At 37.7% G+C, this 15755-nt stretch overlaps 1 protein-coding gene and 1 non-coding gene across 2 annotated transcripts in view; one reads left to right on the top strand and one right to left on the bottom strand.

The window, feature by feature from the left end:
• The window catches only part of LOC150108197 (BAI1-associated protein 3-like), a 709720-nt gene that overhangs the window by 47638 nt on the left and 646327 nt on the right, over positions 1 to 15755 (bottom strand). Inside the window, exon 29 of the mRNA XM_090390426.1 lies at positions 3568 to 3649. Within this exon, the coding sequence (XP_090246552.1) occupies positions 3568 to 3649 (82 nt within the window). The remainder of the gene's footprint in view (positions 1 to 3567; positions 3650 to 15755) is intronic.
• Positions 7452 to 7524, top strand: TRNAR-UCG (transfer RNA arginine (anticodon UCG)). The gene has a single exon. It is a non-coding gene; the product is annotated as a tRNA-Arg (tRNA).

The raw sequence follows: 15755 nt of genomic DNA, 5'->3' as shown, positions 1-15755 counted from the left end.
TTTTCATTGTCTTTGTCTTTTTATTGCTGACCTTCATACCATATCTATTACAACAGCTATTCAGTTTAGTCAGAGAATCTTGCAGACTTGTAGCGGATTTATTTAGAAGTATAACATCATCCGCATAAAGCAAAGAGCTGACATTAACATCTCCAATTCTGATATCATGTTTAATACCACTTTCCTTCATAATGTGATCCATATAGATAATGAATAACAGAGGGTATAACGTACATCCTTGTCTCACACCAGATTTAACATTAAACCACCTTCCTGTACTTCCTTCAATTCTAACTACTGACTTACAACTCAAATAAAGACTAAGTATTGCTTGATATAATGCCCCATTGACACCATATAACTGCAGCATATTGAATAGCTTCTCTCTTGGCACCTTATCATATGCCTTTTCCAAATCGACAAAACTTAAATACAGATCTTTGTTATATTCCCATGCTTTCTCGACTATTTGTCATAAAGTGAATATCTGATCCTGACAGCCTCTGTTTGGCCTGAATCCAGCTTGTTCTTCACCAAGCTTTTCTTCCACAATTCTTCTCAACCATTTCTCAAGTGTACTTGCCTAGATCTTGCCAGGAACACTCAGTAGGGAAATACCTCTGTAATTCTCACATTCAGTTTTATTTCCCTTTTTATATATGAGTACTATGAGAGCTCTACTCCAATCATCGGGAATTCATCCCTCTGTTCAGGCTTTCTGAATTATGCAGTGCAGCCACTGTAAAACTCTTATACCACCATACTTCAGCATTTCTGGTCGAATATCATCTACTCCAGCTGCCTTTCCACATTTCAAGCCTTTGATGGCTTTTTCTACTTCAAGTATGGATATGTATTCCTGACTGCATGCCTGTTCAGTGCTTTTTACCACTGTGCTATCATCACTGCTTGTTTTATTTAGCAGTTTTTCAAAGTAATTACTCCATACTTCAAGGATATCTTTTTCTGCAGTTTTCATCTCACCTTTATCATCTCTAACTCCTTTTACAGCACTCTTTCCTCCATTCCAAAGAGTGCTCACTCTTTCCTAAGCTTCTTCAACAACCTCCAGAATATTTTGCCACCTTCTTGATATTTATTTTCTATATTCTTGCCAAAGTCCTCCCATGACTTTTGTTTAGCTAGTTTTACACAGTGTTTAGCATTCTTGCATTTGTCTCTATATTATCTAAGAGCACAAGCTGACTTATTTGACAAGAACTTTTGATATGCTTTCTTCTTTTCCTTCACTGCCTCTTTAACTTCCTGTGTCCACCAGGGAGTTCTGATTTTTTTATCCTTACAGACAACCTCACCACATGCCTCTCTGGCAGAATCAATCAATGTTTTCTTCAGAGTTTGCCACTGAATCTCCAAGGTTTGATTCCTGTTCTCAAACTCTTTCATTTTTTCTTCAATAATTTTTTTGTGTATTTTAGTCTGCAGTTCACATCTGAGAGATACTCAACTTTTATTCGCTTTAAAACTTTCTTACATGTTATTCTTTTCAATATGAAATTCAATTTTATCCTGCTCAAGACTAAATAGTGATCACTTCCAATTTCAAATCCTCTGTACACTCTGGTGTCCTGCACCAGGGAGAAAACATCACTATCAACAATAACATAGTCAATGAGACTTTTCTTATTCCTAGCCTCTTCTCTCCATGTGAATTTGTGGACATTTTTATGTTGGAACATGGTGTTAGCAATAACCAGTCCATGTCCTGAGCAGAAATCCAACAGATATTTGCCATTATTATTTGCTTTGCTCTTGTCTCCAAATTTTCCAAAAATATTTTTATATATCTCACAATCATTTCCTACTCTGCTATTTAGATCCCCAACAAGGACCAACTTTTCCTTTTTCATTGTGTCAGTTGCTTTTTCTAAAACCTCAAAAAATTCCTCCACTTCTACCTTAGTAGAACCTTCTGTGGGACCATAGGCACAAATAAGTCTCACTGTCCAGTTCCCCATTCTCATATTTGCCCACATTACTCTACTTGAGACTGACTGCCATTCAAGAAGATTAGCCTCGTATTTTGTGTTGAATACTATGGCTACTTCTGCTTTTCCTTGATTGTCATTGCCTGAATATAACATTTTGTATTTATTGCTCAGAAAGATCTCACCAGTTTTGGTCTTTTTTGTTTCAGTCACCCCTATTATGTCGATCTGGTACTTATCTAATTCCTCAGCTAGCTCCATTTCTTTGACATTCAGGCTTCTTACGTTGATAGTACCTATCTTTAACTCTGGTGATGTTGAGTTGGGGTTGGTTTTCAGATTTGTTCCAGTAGCTGACTTATCGCTGTTCGCCCTGGTTTCCTGGCGAAAACAACGGGGGCCTTGTTTAACTGGGCAACGCCCCAGCCGGCATGAAATTTTGTCATGTTGTACCATCATTTTTTATTTTGGTTTAACCAATAAGAATACAATTTGGTTGGCTAAATCCCAAATTGCCAGCCCATCCTCATTCGTTCAGTATCCAAGTATATACTCAACAGGGTGCACCACGAGAAGGTGAGGATTGGACATTAGGTCAGAAGCCCTGGTCGGTTCTCCACATTCCTTTAGAGGCTATGTGGAGGTCTCCTCTCAGTTATACAGCTTTAACCCTTAAGCACCCCATTCCTCCTACATTAGTCTAATGTTATTTATAAATTAATATTATTATATGAAATTGTGAATTTATACCTATAATTTAATCATCACTCTGATGAAATTTTTCCTCTCTTTAATGCTTAGCAATGCAACATCATGTAGCTCATTCTACTTTTGAATGATCAATTATTGGTATTCCACCTTGTTAAAAACTGTTCCTATGTAGCCACTGAAGATAGTCTGTTAGTTTCAGACTGAAATATTTGGCAAATATTAAAATATTCTTGTGTTAATGTGTCTATAATTCCTAATCATAATGTCACAATTGTCTCTCAAGAGTAAAAATCATGCTTACTTAAAATTCCAAACAATTTATATTCCTGAACTGATAGTATCTCCTCTTATTTTTCACTGTAATTCAAGACCTCTTCCAATTTTTCAATCTTTCAGCAACTAAATCATATTCTATGCTTACTCTTTCTTCATACTAACCACACAATTATAGAATTATCAAGCAGTAAAATGAAATAATTGTAGCATCATTGATTTTGCTACCTCATCCAATTTCCTTTTAAATGCCAATTTTACTTTCCTCATTGAACTTAACACCTCTGTAACCTAGGCCTTATTTCTTGCCACTGAACAGTATTCTGTTCTTTATACTTCCTATGATATTTCCTTCAACAGCATTTGCATAATTCCATGATTCATCCATTTCACTTTACTTTATTTCTCGTCCTAACTTTGGGAATACAATCGGACTGCCATCAGCAACTGATCCTGAACTCATGCACTTTCTCTTCCTTCCTTTCAGTTAATCATACCATGACAGGTCATCTGTCTGTCTAGCCATTTCCCATATCAAAAGTGCATGATCATTCGCATCAACCGGTAGAATCATGGTTACTTCATCTATTATGTGTATAGGATAATAGGATACTGCAAAAATTTGTATACTTACCATCAACGCATAAACTTTCTGTGGCACAGTTATAAGTAACTTTGACTGTAATATATCCGTAGTTAGGTGCAGCATCCGTCTGCTATGAAAATAAAATAAAAAAATTCATCAATTTTTTTTATATTTTTTAATGAAACATACATATTCTTTTTATTTATTACTGCACAATTTTATTTAGATGTGTATATCAGAAAATTTGAAATAATTAATTATACCTTTTATGATAAGTATCATTTTTATTACTATTAGACTACCACCAAGATAACTAAGTCCATTTGGGATGGTAAAAGCACTGTGCATTTTATCTTTATTTTGTATAACACTACTACTACTAAATATGTTTGATGTTAAGTTTTTTGCTCATGTGTATGTGTGAGAACAAAGATCACAGCAACACAGACTGGAAGGAAACTTTTTTTTTATATATCTGAGCCAAAAATGAAAGGTCACAAGAACAATAAGCACATAAAGTGCTGAGTGGGGTACAAATAAGAAGAAAGGAGAAATTTATTGACATCTTTTTGAATAGCTAAAAGTTGTAGGGTTTGGGTTATAAAAACTGAATTTATATAGCTACTAAGCGATAATGATCTGAAGCAGCATGTGATGGAACGGAACCAGGCATTCTCAGATGTGTGCTGAATCTGGTAAGAGTATCAGATGATTTGTTCAAAACACAGGTATCCATGCTTGTTGTGTCTGAATGAGGAGAACAGTTGTTAAACATATGGAATTTTCATTTAAGAAGAGAGAGAGCTATCTGGAATTATAGAGCCACAGTTTATGAGAAACTTAGGAGGCAATTGGAACCGTGACATGGAACATGAAACTACAAGGAAAGGATGCTAGAAGTGCAAAAGTAACTAGTCAGTGGACGTTTCATTTGAGGGAAGCAATATCAGACAGCATACTCAGATTCACAAGAATAAATCATGTTGGAGTTGAAAGAATGACTGGTAATATCACTGTAAAGGAATAAAAAATATTGTAGAAGAATATAAAAAGAAATGTAATCAGTAAGTTCATGAGAAGTACAAAGTCTAAACAAGAGAACAACTGGCATGGTAAGAAGGGAAAAATCCAATTATAATAGGAAATTAACTAAGCTGGCCAAACAAAATCTCAAAGAATTTTTTGCTACATGGCAAAATATAAGGGAGAATGATTGTGAAAGGAAAAATTTAATGAATGTTGATAATGGGAAGGTGACAGAAAAGAAAAATAGCTGGATTGCTGCAAGGCTGTATCATCCAGTTAGATAATATAGTGGCAGGAACTGATGTTATAATGGAAGTAGATGAACTGGAGAGGCTTAAGATGTTAAAAATCTCAACGTGAATACAGCCATTGGAATGCATTGCATGCAATATGAACATGTGCAATAAGAATGCACATGAGAATTGAAAGCACTTATGACCAGGCTATTTAATTTAAGTTTCATCTCTATTGAGGTCCCAAAGATGGCAAAATAGTTCGATTACTTATTAAAAGAGGCTCCAAGTGAGGTAGAAAATTATAGACTGATCAGTATCTCAATAGTGGTAGCTAAGGTACTGGGAAAAAGGACAAACTTCAGGATTGGGCAGACATGAATAAATAGTCTATGGGTTTGGTTTGGTTTATTTAGATTTATGGATGAAACAACTCAGGCTATGAGACCAGTCTATTATGTATGCATTCTAATGGCTGGTCTTCCTGCTTTGCAGGATAAAAAACCCTGCCACCTGTGTACGAGACCGGCTAACTCACCTTCAGCTGAAAAGCCCTGATAAAGGTTCTTTGCATCCTAGTTGGGATTCAAACCGAGGTCTTTCCAATCAAAGGGCATCGTCAAAACCGAATGAACAATGGGGGACAGCACTGCTTTGTGAAAGATAGGTCTTGCCTTACTAATTTACTCACTTTCTATAATAAAGTGACATTTCAGCCAGATAGCAGAAATGGCTATGAAATGAGACTGCTGGATTTTGAAAATGCATTTAACAGGGATACTGCAGCTACTCTATTCTACTTTTCTTCCAGGAGAAGGCATGTGACAAAAGGCCTCAGTATTAGATTGCTGCTATTAAATTTCTACATTACTAATACAGGAAATGGTGTGAAGGGAAATACCAGTAGTTTGTTGACAATGAAAAATTGGAGAGAACAACAGTTAATAAAGGCAATTCATTGATACTGTAGGATGATGACAGAGTGTGAAAATAAATAATAACTGCAAGTTCAATTTGTCAGAGTGTAAGTGTACTTTGGCTAAGGGTATATTTGGAAAACAAAGATGGGATGTAGAATTTATGCTTGGTGAGGATATACTGTTGGAGGTGGAAGAAATAAGAGATTTGGGCTTGATAGTGGATAAGGATCTGAAATTTAGGGGACACATAGCTAGTAGCAAGTAGTAATGAAGTTAAGGATATGGAGAATGACAAAGAACAAGGAGATGAAGTTCTACTATATGAAAAAAAAAAAATAGCTCAAAAAGATCACTTGAATGTAAGAAACAGTGAAAAATATAGATAAGTATTTATTTATTTTTTATAAATTTTCGAGATATTATTATTATTATTATTACTACCCCCCCCAAGACCTCATGCAGTCAAAGACTCACCTGGCAGTTCCTTTTATCTCACACACACACACACACACACACACACACACACACACACACAGCTCATCATACTGTTGAACACATTCAAACTCCTTGCAGACACCACACTCTCAGGCAAGGCATTCCAATCATTTACAACTCTGCACGATAAAAACCTGCCTCTCACTCCCTCTTTATACAGTTTCCAGGGATGACCTCTGGTTCTCCCCTGATCTCCCACTATTTTCTGTAGAACTTCTCCAGCATTGATCCTATAACAACCCTTTGCCAACGTGTAGGTCTCTATCTCCCCTCTTCCTCTTGTCCACCAGACTCTGCAAATTACATCTTCTCAATCTTTCCTCATACTCGACATTCCAGAGTTCAGAAACTACTTTAGTCAGTCACCTTTGGACCCTTTCCAACATCTCTTCATTCTTCTGAAAACCAGGTGACCAAATCTGGGCACATAGTCCATGTGTGGTATAATCAAAGCCTTATACAACGGAACAAGAATCTCCCAACTTCTATATGTCAGTGTCATCCGCATCATTCCCAGAAGCCTTTATGCTGTCTGCACAATTTTCTCTATGTGTCCCCTAAATTTCAGATCCTTATCCACTATCACTCCCAAATCTCTTATTTCTTCCACCTCCAACAATATATCCTCACCAAGCATAAATTCTGCATCCCATCTTTGTTTTTCAAATTTTAAAACCTTACATTTTGCAACATTGAACTCACATCCCCATTTCCATGCCCAATCACTCAATTGATTCAAGTCTTCTTATAAGGCCACAACATCTTTACTACTCTTCATGGTTCGTCCCAACTTTGCATCATCTGCAAACAACTGAATATCCGTATCCAAATCTTTACCAATATCATTAATATACAAGTTAAACAGTAATGGCCCTAAAACAGACCCCTGAGGCACTCCACTAGTGACTTTCCTTTTCCTGGATATCGCTCCCCATTCACAACTTGTTAATACTTATCAGATAGCCAGTCTCCAATTCAATGCACTAATCTAATATCCAACTCCATCTGCTCCAACCCCATCAGTTTGACTATCAATTTATCATGAGGTACTCTATCAAAAGCCTTTGCGAAATCTAAGTATATTACTGTGTATCCATCTGCGCTGTCCAAGGAAGCAGTCACTTTATTGTAATAAGTAAGTAGATTACTAAAACATGACCTCCCTTTAGCAAATCCATGCTGTCCATCAAAGATAATACCATTGTTGTCAACCCAACTCTGGATCCTAGTTCTCAGAAGCTTCTCCAACAATTGACAGGTCCGCGTGGCCTAACGGATAAGGCGTCTGACTTCGGATCAGAAGATTGTAGGTTCGAGTCCTGTCGTGGACGTTAAGGAATACTTTTGAATGGGATAGTTAGTATAAGGCATCAAGGTAGGGATGGGGCTAGTGGGGGGGGGTCTGCAATTCATGTACACTAATGCTAGGAGTATTAGGAACAAGAAGGAAGAATTTTTGGCCTTGGTTGTCACTTCCAGACCACAGGTTATTGGCATTAGTGAAACATGGCTGACTGTAGATGATATAGCTAGTGGGATTAAATGTGATAGGTATAATGTGTTCAGGAATGACAGGGAGAATAAAATGGGGGGGAGTAGTATTGTTGATAACTGATGAGCTGCAGCCAAGGAGAATAGAAGTTGAATTGCAGGATAGAGAAAAGAGCACATTTGACTATTTGGTGTGAGATTGTGGCTAGCAGAACAAAATATACAATTGGGTGCTGCTATAGACCAGGTGATGGAAAAGATGGTGGAGATAGTATGCACAAGCAAATAGAAGAAATGAGTGGAAGGAGGGTAATTATTATGGGAGATTTCAATTATGGTAGCATTGATTGGAGTGAGGAGAGGACACAACGGGAGGAAGGAATTGGATTTTATGCAGTTATTAAGGGATAACTATCTGCGACTGCATGTAATGGAAAATACTAGGGGTCAGAGAGTGCTTGACCTAGTAATTGCATCTGAGGATTTGGTGTAACTAATATGACCACATTGCCACCAATTGGTGAGAGTGATCATAGTGTTGTATCATCCTTAGTAATACATCTTGTCTTTTGATCCGCCATCTTGTTTTAATGTTGTTCTTATTAAAGTTAATTGTATGTTGATTACTAATCCAAATATAGGGAAATTTCTATTATACTGCACCACCCTATACTCAGATTAGTCTATGCAAAATAGTGGAATCAAATATTAATTAACTTTAGCAGTCTTATTTTTATATATAGGCCGAATTTGATATCAACATTTAAGGTTCCCGCTAGTCCGATAATTTTATGAACGGTGCAGTGAAAAAGAATCAGGCTAACAACAAATTGAAATCAATAAAATAAAACATTTAATGCAGGGTTATATAATATATACATAAGCATACTTTGAATACAAGTTATTGCAAAATTAACTCTATTCAACGACTCATAATATTCACTCAACTCTTGGTATCAACATTGAGTCTTTAAAATCTAATTTCTCCCTAACAAACAAAGATAGTTCTAAAGTTCAATATCACTGAAATTCACAGCAAATATTTTAACAGTTGTATTCTCTATCTATCCCCTAGTCAGAAATCACATACTTCAGTCAAGAGGTAGTTATCACCTTAAAGGGGAATACTATTAATCTTCTAGCTTCAGCTAATTTCAGCATAAACACCACAGTTATATTAGGATTTAACAGGAGGAGTTAATTCTTATAACTTCACTCTAAAATGCTATAAAGTACAACTGTTCTTACCAGAATAAATCCTTGCACATATTATTCACTGAGGCACACTTAAAACTTTAATTAACTATCACACACGAGCTACACATTTCAAAAGTAATCTTTATTAAATTAACTTAATCTTTAATCTCAGCACATCACAAATGCAGACACACTTGCACTAGGAAAATTCACTTATTCCTCATATACTACTTTGCAATAGAATTAGCTTTCCACTAATCTTCCTTGAAAGCTCTGGAATTCAACATTAACTTCAGAATTCCATATCGATATTCTGAGTTGTCAATTTACATCCCGATCCTTCGTAATCTAATTACAGCACTTAATTCCTATTACTACAGCCTCTTACTTAACTCTGTGCTGCTAATAAATTATTTTCTCATCTATATTGTACTGTTCTGAGTGCCGTTACTGTGCTGAGTGCTCCAACTGTACTCAGTCCCTAGTTCTCCAGTTCTAGTGCTGACTGCTGCTGCTCCTCTCCTCTGTTTACTCTCGCTTTCCGTTTATATACCTTCACTCCTTTTTCCCACCAAAACTTGTTCTCACCGTCTAGCTCATGTCAATTCCATCTCACGTCCATACCTCACGAGCTACCACGCTCGCGCTTTCTACTTTTAACTCCGTCTCCATGACAATTAGAGAAGTACATAAGCATAAGCATTACATAACATTATACCTTCACATACAGAAATAAAATAAAAGGATATTTTTCAATTCAAATAATATACAATTAAATATGATGAACATAAATTCTTATACTATTAATATAGGAATAATTAAAATAATCTGAACGTTATTTTTATACCTTTCCATTATTAAAATATATCCTAAATTAAATAAAAAATTCAAAAGTAATTCTTTGAATAATAGTTTATAACAAGAGATTTACATTAGATAATATCTACAAATGTAGTCTTTGATCTGGTGGATTATGTTGGATTCTGAAGGGAGTATTAATAATTTTAATTTCTCTTCATTCAGAATCCAACAATAGGGTCTTGACTTGGGAGGTGGCTAAAGGTGTGGAATTTACAATTAAGACAGGGTTCATGTGGAATTATTTGGCTGGTAAGTATGACAAGCTTAGGAGTTTGATTGGTTCAGTGCCATGGCATGTAAAACTGCAAGGGCTAGAAGTTGATAATGCATGGGAGGCGATTAAGAAGTGTTTGCATGAAGCAATGGCTGACTGTATACCTAAAGTCTGAATAATAAATCAAGTAGAGGTTAAATGGCATAACTACATTATTAAATGAATAACTACATTAAGCTTGAGCTGCGAAAAAAGAAATAAATATGGAGGAAATTTAAGGAGAAAGGTGACCGGCAGGCACATGAACGGTATAAAGCGCAGGCCAGAAGGGTAACGAATGTGGTAAGAAAAGCAAAAAGGGAGAACATTGGCCATGCAGACTAAAGAGAATCCTAAACAGTTTTTTCGATATGTTGCAAATAAAAGAAAAGATGTATATGGCAGAATGATTTTAAAGAATGCCAATGGTGGGAGGTAACCGAATCAGTTGATATAGTTGAGTTACTGAGCGAGCACTTTGCAAGAATATATCATCCAGGTGGTGACATTGCAGAAATGAATGAACCAATAGAGTATACGGAAACTGTGGTGAATGAAGTGGAGGTGAGTAGTCTATTGCAAAACCTCAATGTCAATACATCTGTGGGATTGGATGGTATACCAGCTCATGTCATACGTGAAGCGGCTAAAGAATTATCAGTACCCTTGACAATTTTGTTTAATTTGAGTCTCGGGTCTGGGTTAGTCCTGAGGGGGGTGGAAAGAGGGGAAAATAGTTCCACTGCATAAAGGAGGTTCCAAGACTGCTGTTGTAAATTACCGACTGATTAGCATATCAGGAATCGTTGTCAAGGTCTTGGAGAAATTAGTCAAGAAAAGAATACAGGATTGGATAGATGAAAATGGGATATTGTATTGGGGACAACATGGTTTTGTGAAGGGTAGATCATGCCTCAGTAACTTGCTCATATTTTATAACACAGTGATGGCTGAATTGGATAAGGGTAATGGGTTTACAGTGATTCTACTGGACCTTGCCAAGGCCTTTGACAGGATACCACATGGAACTCTAATCAGTAAACTGGAGCAGATGGGGATGGATATAGGGTTGGTGAGATGGATAAGAGGGTGGTTGTTGGATAGATACCAGAGAGTGGTTTATTCAGGCGTTGAGTCCAAAAGACGGCACTTGTGACTAGTGGTGTGCCACAGGGTTCTGTTCTTGGACCACTACTTTTCAATTTGTTCATCAATGATATAGGAAAGGATCTGAGAGGAAATGTTCACTTATTTGCTTATGATGCAAAGTTGGTTAGAGCAATTGTGAGTGCACAGGATATCAAAATTTTGCAGGATGATTTGAATAGTTTGGAGGACTGGGCTAGGAAAAATGGATGTCAGTTTAATGTGGCAAAGTGTAAGGTTATGCACTTTGGGGTGAAAAGAATAGCAGCAGTATATCGCATAGGTGGAACCGTACTCCAGGAGATTGATGAGGCCAGGGATTTGGGAGTGTTGGTGGATAGGGAATTGAAGTTTAGGGGGCACATTGCAAAAGTGGCTAAATCAGCTCATCAAATCACTTGACTTCTGAAAAATACTTTAACAAGCAGAGACAAACAAGTTATTGTTCCTCTGTATCGAGTCTTGATAAGACCCCATCTAGACTACTGTGCCCAGATATGGCCCCAGGGTTTCTTCTTAATGGGGAGGTGGTGGAGAGGATCCAGAGACGAGTGAACAAGATGATAGCAGGTCTGTGGAATAAACCTTATGAGAACAGGTTGAAGATTTGTGGGTTGCAAAAATTGGTCGATAGGTGGAAAAGGGGTGATATGATTGAGACATTCAAATTACTGAAGAGTTTCTATAAGATTAATCCAGAAGATATTTTTGAGAATAGGACTGGTGGTGGGAGCACTGGGGGGGGGGGGGGTGCATACATGGAAGCTGGTGCAAGAATGTGTTCAGCAGTGGTGTTAGGTTTTTATTTGGAGAGTAGGGAATGAGTGGAATAAGCTGCCAGTCTGTTGTGGGTGCTATGACCATGAATGAGTTCAAGGCGAGGTATGACAGATACTGTGTGAATGTCGAATAGTTGTCCGTGACATGATGTTAGGGCTTCCCTCGATGAGTCTGTTGACTCCTTGGAGTTGCCCGGAATAATAATAATAACTTAACCACAACACATGACACACAGATAGGTCTTTAGTTTGATGCTTAAGTTCAATCACCTCCTTTATGAAGTGGCACAATCTTGCCCTCCTTCCACTCCTTAGGAACTTCACCGAGTGTCAAATTCCTAAGGAGTGTCAAGGCAGGTATCAACTCCCTGGTACATTCCTTCAGAATATGTGGTGATATATTATCAAGTCCCACAGCCTTATTAACATCTAGTTTACTCAACTCCCCATACACCTCTTGCTCACTTACTGTCAGTCTCTCCTCTCCATCATCAACTGCTCTCAATCTCTCCATGAAGTCACATTCACAAGATCATAAAGGTCTTTCAATCTTGTGAATGTGACTTAATGGACTTGAAACATCCTGAACTGCTCATTAATTATCTCCATCATACATTCTGCAACAGCTGTCTTTATACCATTTTCTCCTATCAATGTCATCCTTCCATAATCATTCTTTCTTTTGCTGGCTGCATATCGAAAGAACTCCTTAGGATTCTTTTTGGCTTCATTAGCTAACTGCTGTTCATACCTCACTTTAGCTACCCTCACCAACCAAGTCACCCTCCTTGCCTGGTCTTTGTAGACCTCAGAGAATTGGTTATTTCCACTTCTCTTATGCTACCTCCACAATGCCCTTTTTCTCTGTATTGCATACTTAATCTCTTTATTCATCCATCTCACACCTACCTTATTTAACCTTCTCACCCTTGGAATACATTTAGACATTGCATCTACTAGATAGTTTTTGAAAATCCTCCAAGCTGCATTGATCTCTTTTCCAGCTAACTCCTCATTCCATACTACACCCGCAAGCTGTCTCCTGAGCTCTTTATACCCCCCCCCCTTGTAGTTCCACTTGCTTTTTTCTCACAAAGGTCCTCACACTGCTGGGCAACCACCCAGGTAATCACCTCATGGTCACTCTCACCAATTGGTGGATGATTTGACACCTCATTTATAATTACATCCTCTGATGAAATGACCAAATCCAATACCCTAAATCCTCGCATGCCCTCTGTTACATACTGTCTGAGGTAGTTATCCCTCAAAAACTCAAGAAACTCATTTACTTTACTTCCAGTTGCTATCTCATCATTCCAGTCTATATTGCCATAATTAAAATCACCCATAATGATCACCTTTTTTTTATTTGCTTGACAAATCTGATTATACATTTCATTATCACCACTATCCATATTACCTGGTCTATAACAACATCCAACCAAGTATTTGAATCCATTCACCTCTTTCTCACACCATACTGCCTCAAAACCACTGGCACTATTTTCCTCTTGCATCTCTACTTTGTATGGACATAACTCTTTCTCTATCATCAATAGCACTCCCCCTTCCCTTTTTACCCCTTCTATCCTCACGAAATACATCATACCCTTCCATCTCTATTCCTGTCAGGATGCCGTCCTCTTCTAACCATGTCTCACTTATTTAGACAATCTTTGGGTGAACAGACGCAATTAGTGCAACCATTTCATCTGCCTTGTTTCTTATACTTCTAGCATTTGTATACAAACACAACAGCTCATTTCTGGATCTACAGCTAGTTCCACTGATACCACTCACTCGATTTGATCTCTCCATTCTTAACTGGGACCATTTCCCTTTCTGCTTATTCATTTTAAAACCCTTTTCAATTCCAACTGTTTCATCTTGATCCCAGGGCATCCCATTCCTTTCCTGTCTACACATGCTCTCACCTCCACTCAGAGCATCCACCTTTCTCATGCTGTGTACCCCTGTCCACCCTGAGCCTTCACGTTTCCCTGCTCCTCTTGCACACCCATTCTCTCATTTTCTACACTCATACTACTCACGTCCTCATTCATAACCACCTCTTCAATCTCTCCTGCCCTTCCACATCACTTCCTGCTTGATCTGATTCATTCTCTCTCACTCTACTCACTTCTCTACCTTCCAGCAGCAGTTTTTCCAAGCGATTCACACCATAACCACTCAAATGCAGTCCATCGCTCCCATACAGTTCACTTCGTCCTTCAAACTCATTCCACATATTAACAAACTGTACTCCCATCTCCTCACACATTTCAGCCAGCATATCATTCATAATCCTTGCTCTCCACCTCATCTCGCCACAGTTATACCTAGGCAACACGCTGACTACCCTTCCTGTCGCACTATTCTCTTTTATCCTTCTAAGCAGCCTCCTGATATCCATTCTGACATGCTCTTTGTCCTCTGTCAAATCATTCATATTCATATAATACTACTGCACATGGATCTGATCACTTTTGTTTCTTAAGGATTGGGAAGTGATGGAATGTACAAGCACACAATAAATGTGGAACAAGGAACATTGTTCAGCACCTCATTCTGTAGAGGATAGAGTGTGGATGATATTCCATGCTGTTTTGCACTTATCCCAAAGATGACAAATATGCATAAAGAAAGCTTTCTGTCAAAGATGAGTCCCAAAAATTTGGCTTCTGGAACTACAGGGATAATAGTGTCCAATTCTTAAATCAGGATCAGGGTAGAGAGTGCGTTTCTGACAGCCGTGTACACAGACAGTTTTTTCTTCAGATAATCTGAACCCATGAAGAGATACAGTTGATAGCTTGTTTAAGTTTTCTTTCAATGACCCTCATGTTAGAGGAGCAACAGTAAATTGTGAAGCCATTGACAAACAAAGGCAATTTCCTACTGTGGGAGGAAGCTGTTCAGTAATTGAGTTCACTTTAATATCGAAGAAGGTCACACTTGAGATGAACCTTGAGGAACCCCCCCCTCCCTCTCTTCTTGATGATAGGGTTGAGATAACGTACTCACTTGGACTTGAAACACGCGACTGGATAGACATTTCTTAATAAACACAAGAAAGTACTTCCTCAGACAAAGATTAAACAGGTCTTTTAATATGTTTTTAAAATAACTGTTGGCCTGGGCTGGATCCTTGCCTGGCTTTGAAATAGCAAGGACAATAGACTTAAGCCAAGAGTCCAGAAACTCTTCCTCTGTAAATATTCTGTTGTATAGTAAGAGAAGGAGAGCCACAGAACATGATGAGACATGTTTTATCATCTTGTAATGGATGTCATTAGGGCCAATTGCATTAGAGGTGAGAGAGGAGAAGTGCTCTTTTTTAGTTCCTTCATTATAACAAATGGCCAATTATACAGCTCAATCCCCTTGGTACAAAAGCTTAACTGATGTTTCTCTTGTTGTTCTTTCAAAATTAAAAAAATCAAGGAGATAGAAAAACCGTTGCTGAGATCTTGGCAAAGTTTTTTCCCAAAGTGTCTACAATAGCTTTGGGATCAGCAACAATACATCCATTGTGTTCCAAGGTAGACAAATGGTGTGTTCTATACATACTTTTCATCTTTTAGATTTTATCCTAGACAGTTTTTGCACTGGTTGTTGGATTAATCAATGATGTAAATTTAATTCAGGATTTTTGACTCTGATGTATCACATAACATGCTTGGGCCTGAGCAGGTTTAAATGCTATTAAGTTTGTTGTGGTAGGATATCTATGAAATATATTCAATGCTCTATCTTGATGTTTTTTGGCTGCTTGGCACTCTCAGTTTCATCAAAGCTTTGGATGGAGTGGAAATTAGGATGATGTTTTTGG

The sequence above is a fragment of the Typopeltis vanoorti genome, chromosome 3 (genome assembly GCF_054136105.1).
Source record: "Typopeltis vanoorti isolate ZY-2024b chromosome 3, IOZ_Tvanoo_1.0, whole genome shotgun sequence".
NCBI lineage: Eukaryota > Metazoa > Arthropoda > Arachnida > Uropygi > Thelyphonidae > Typopeltis > Typopeltis vanoorti.
Note: the sequence above shows the minus strand (reverse complement) of the source record. Positions and strands in the feature narration are given on the sequence as shown.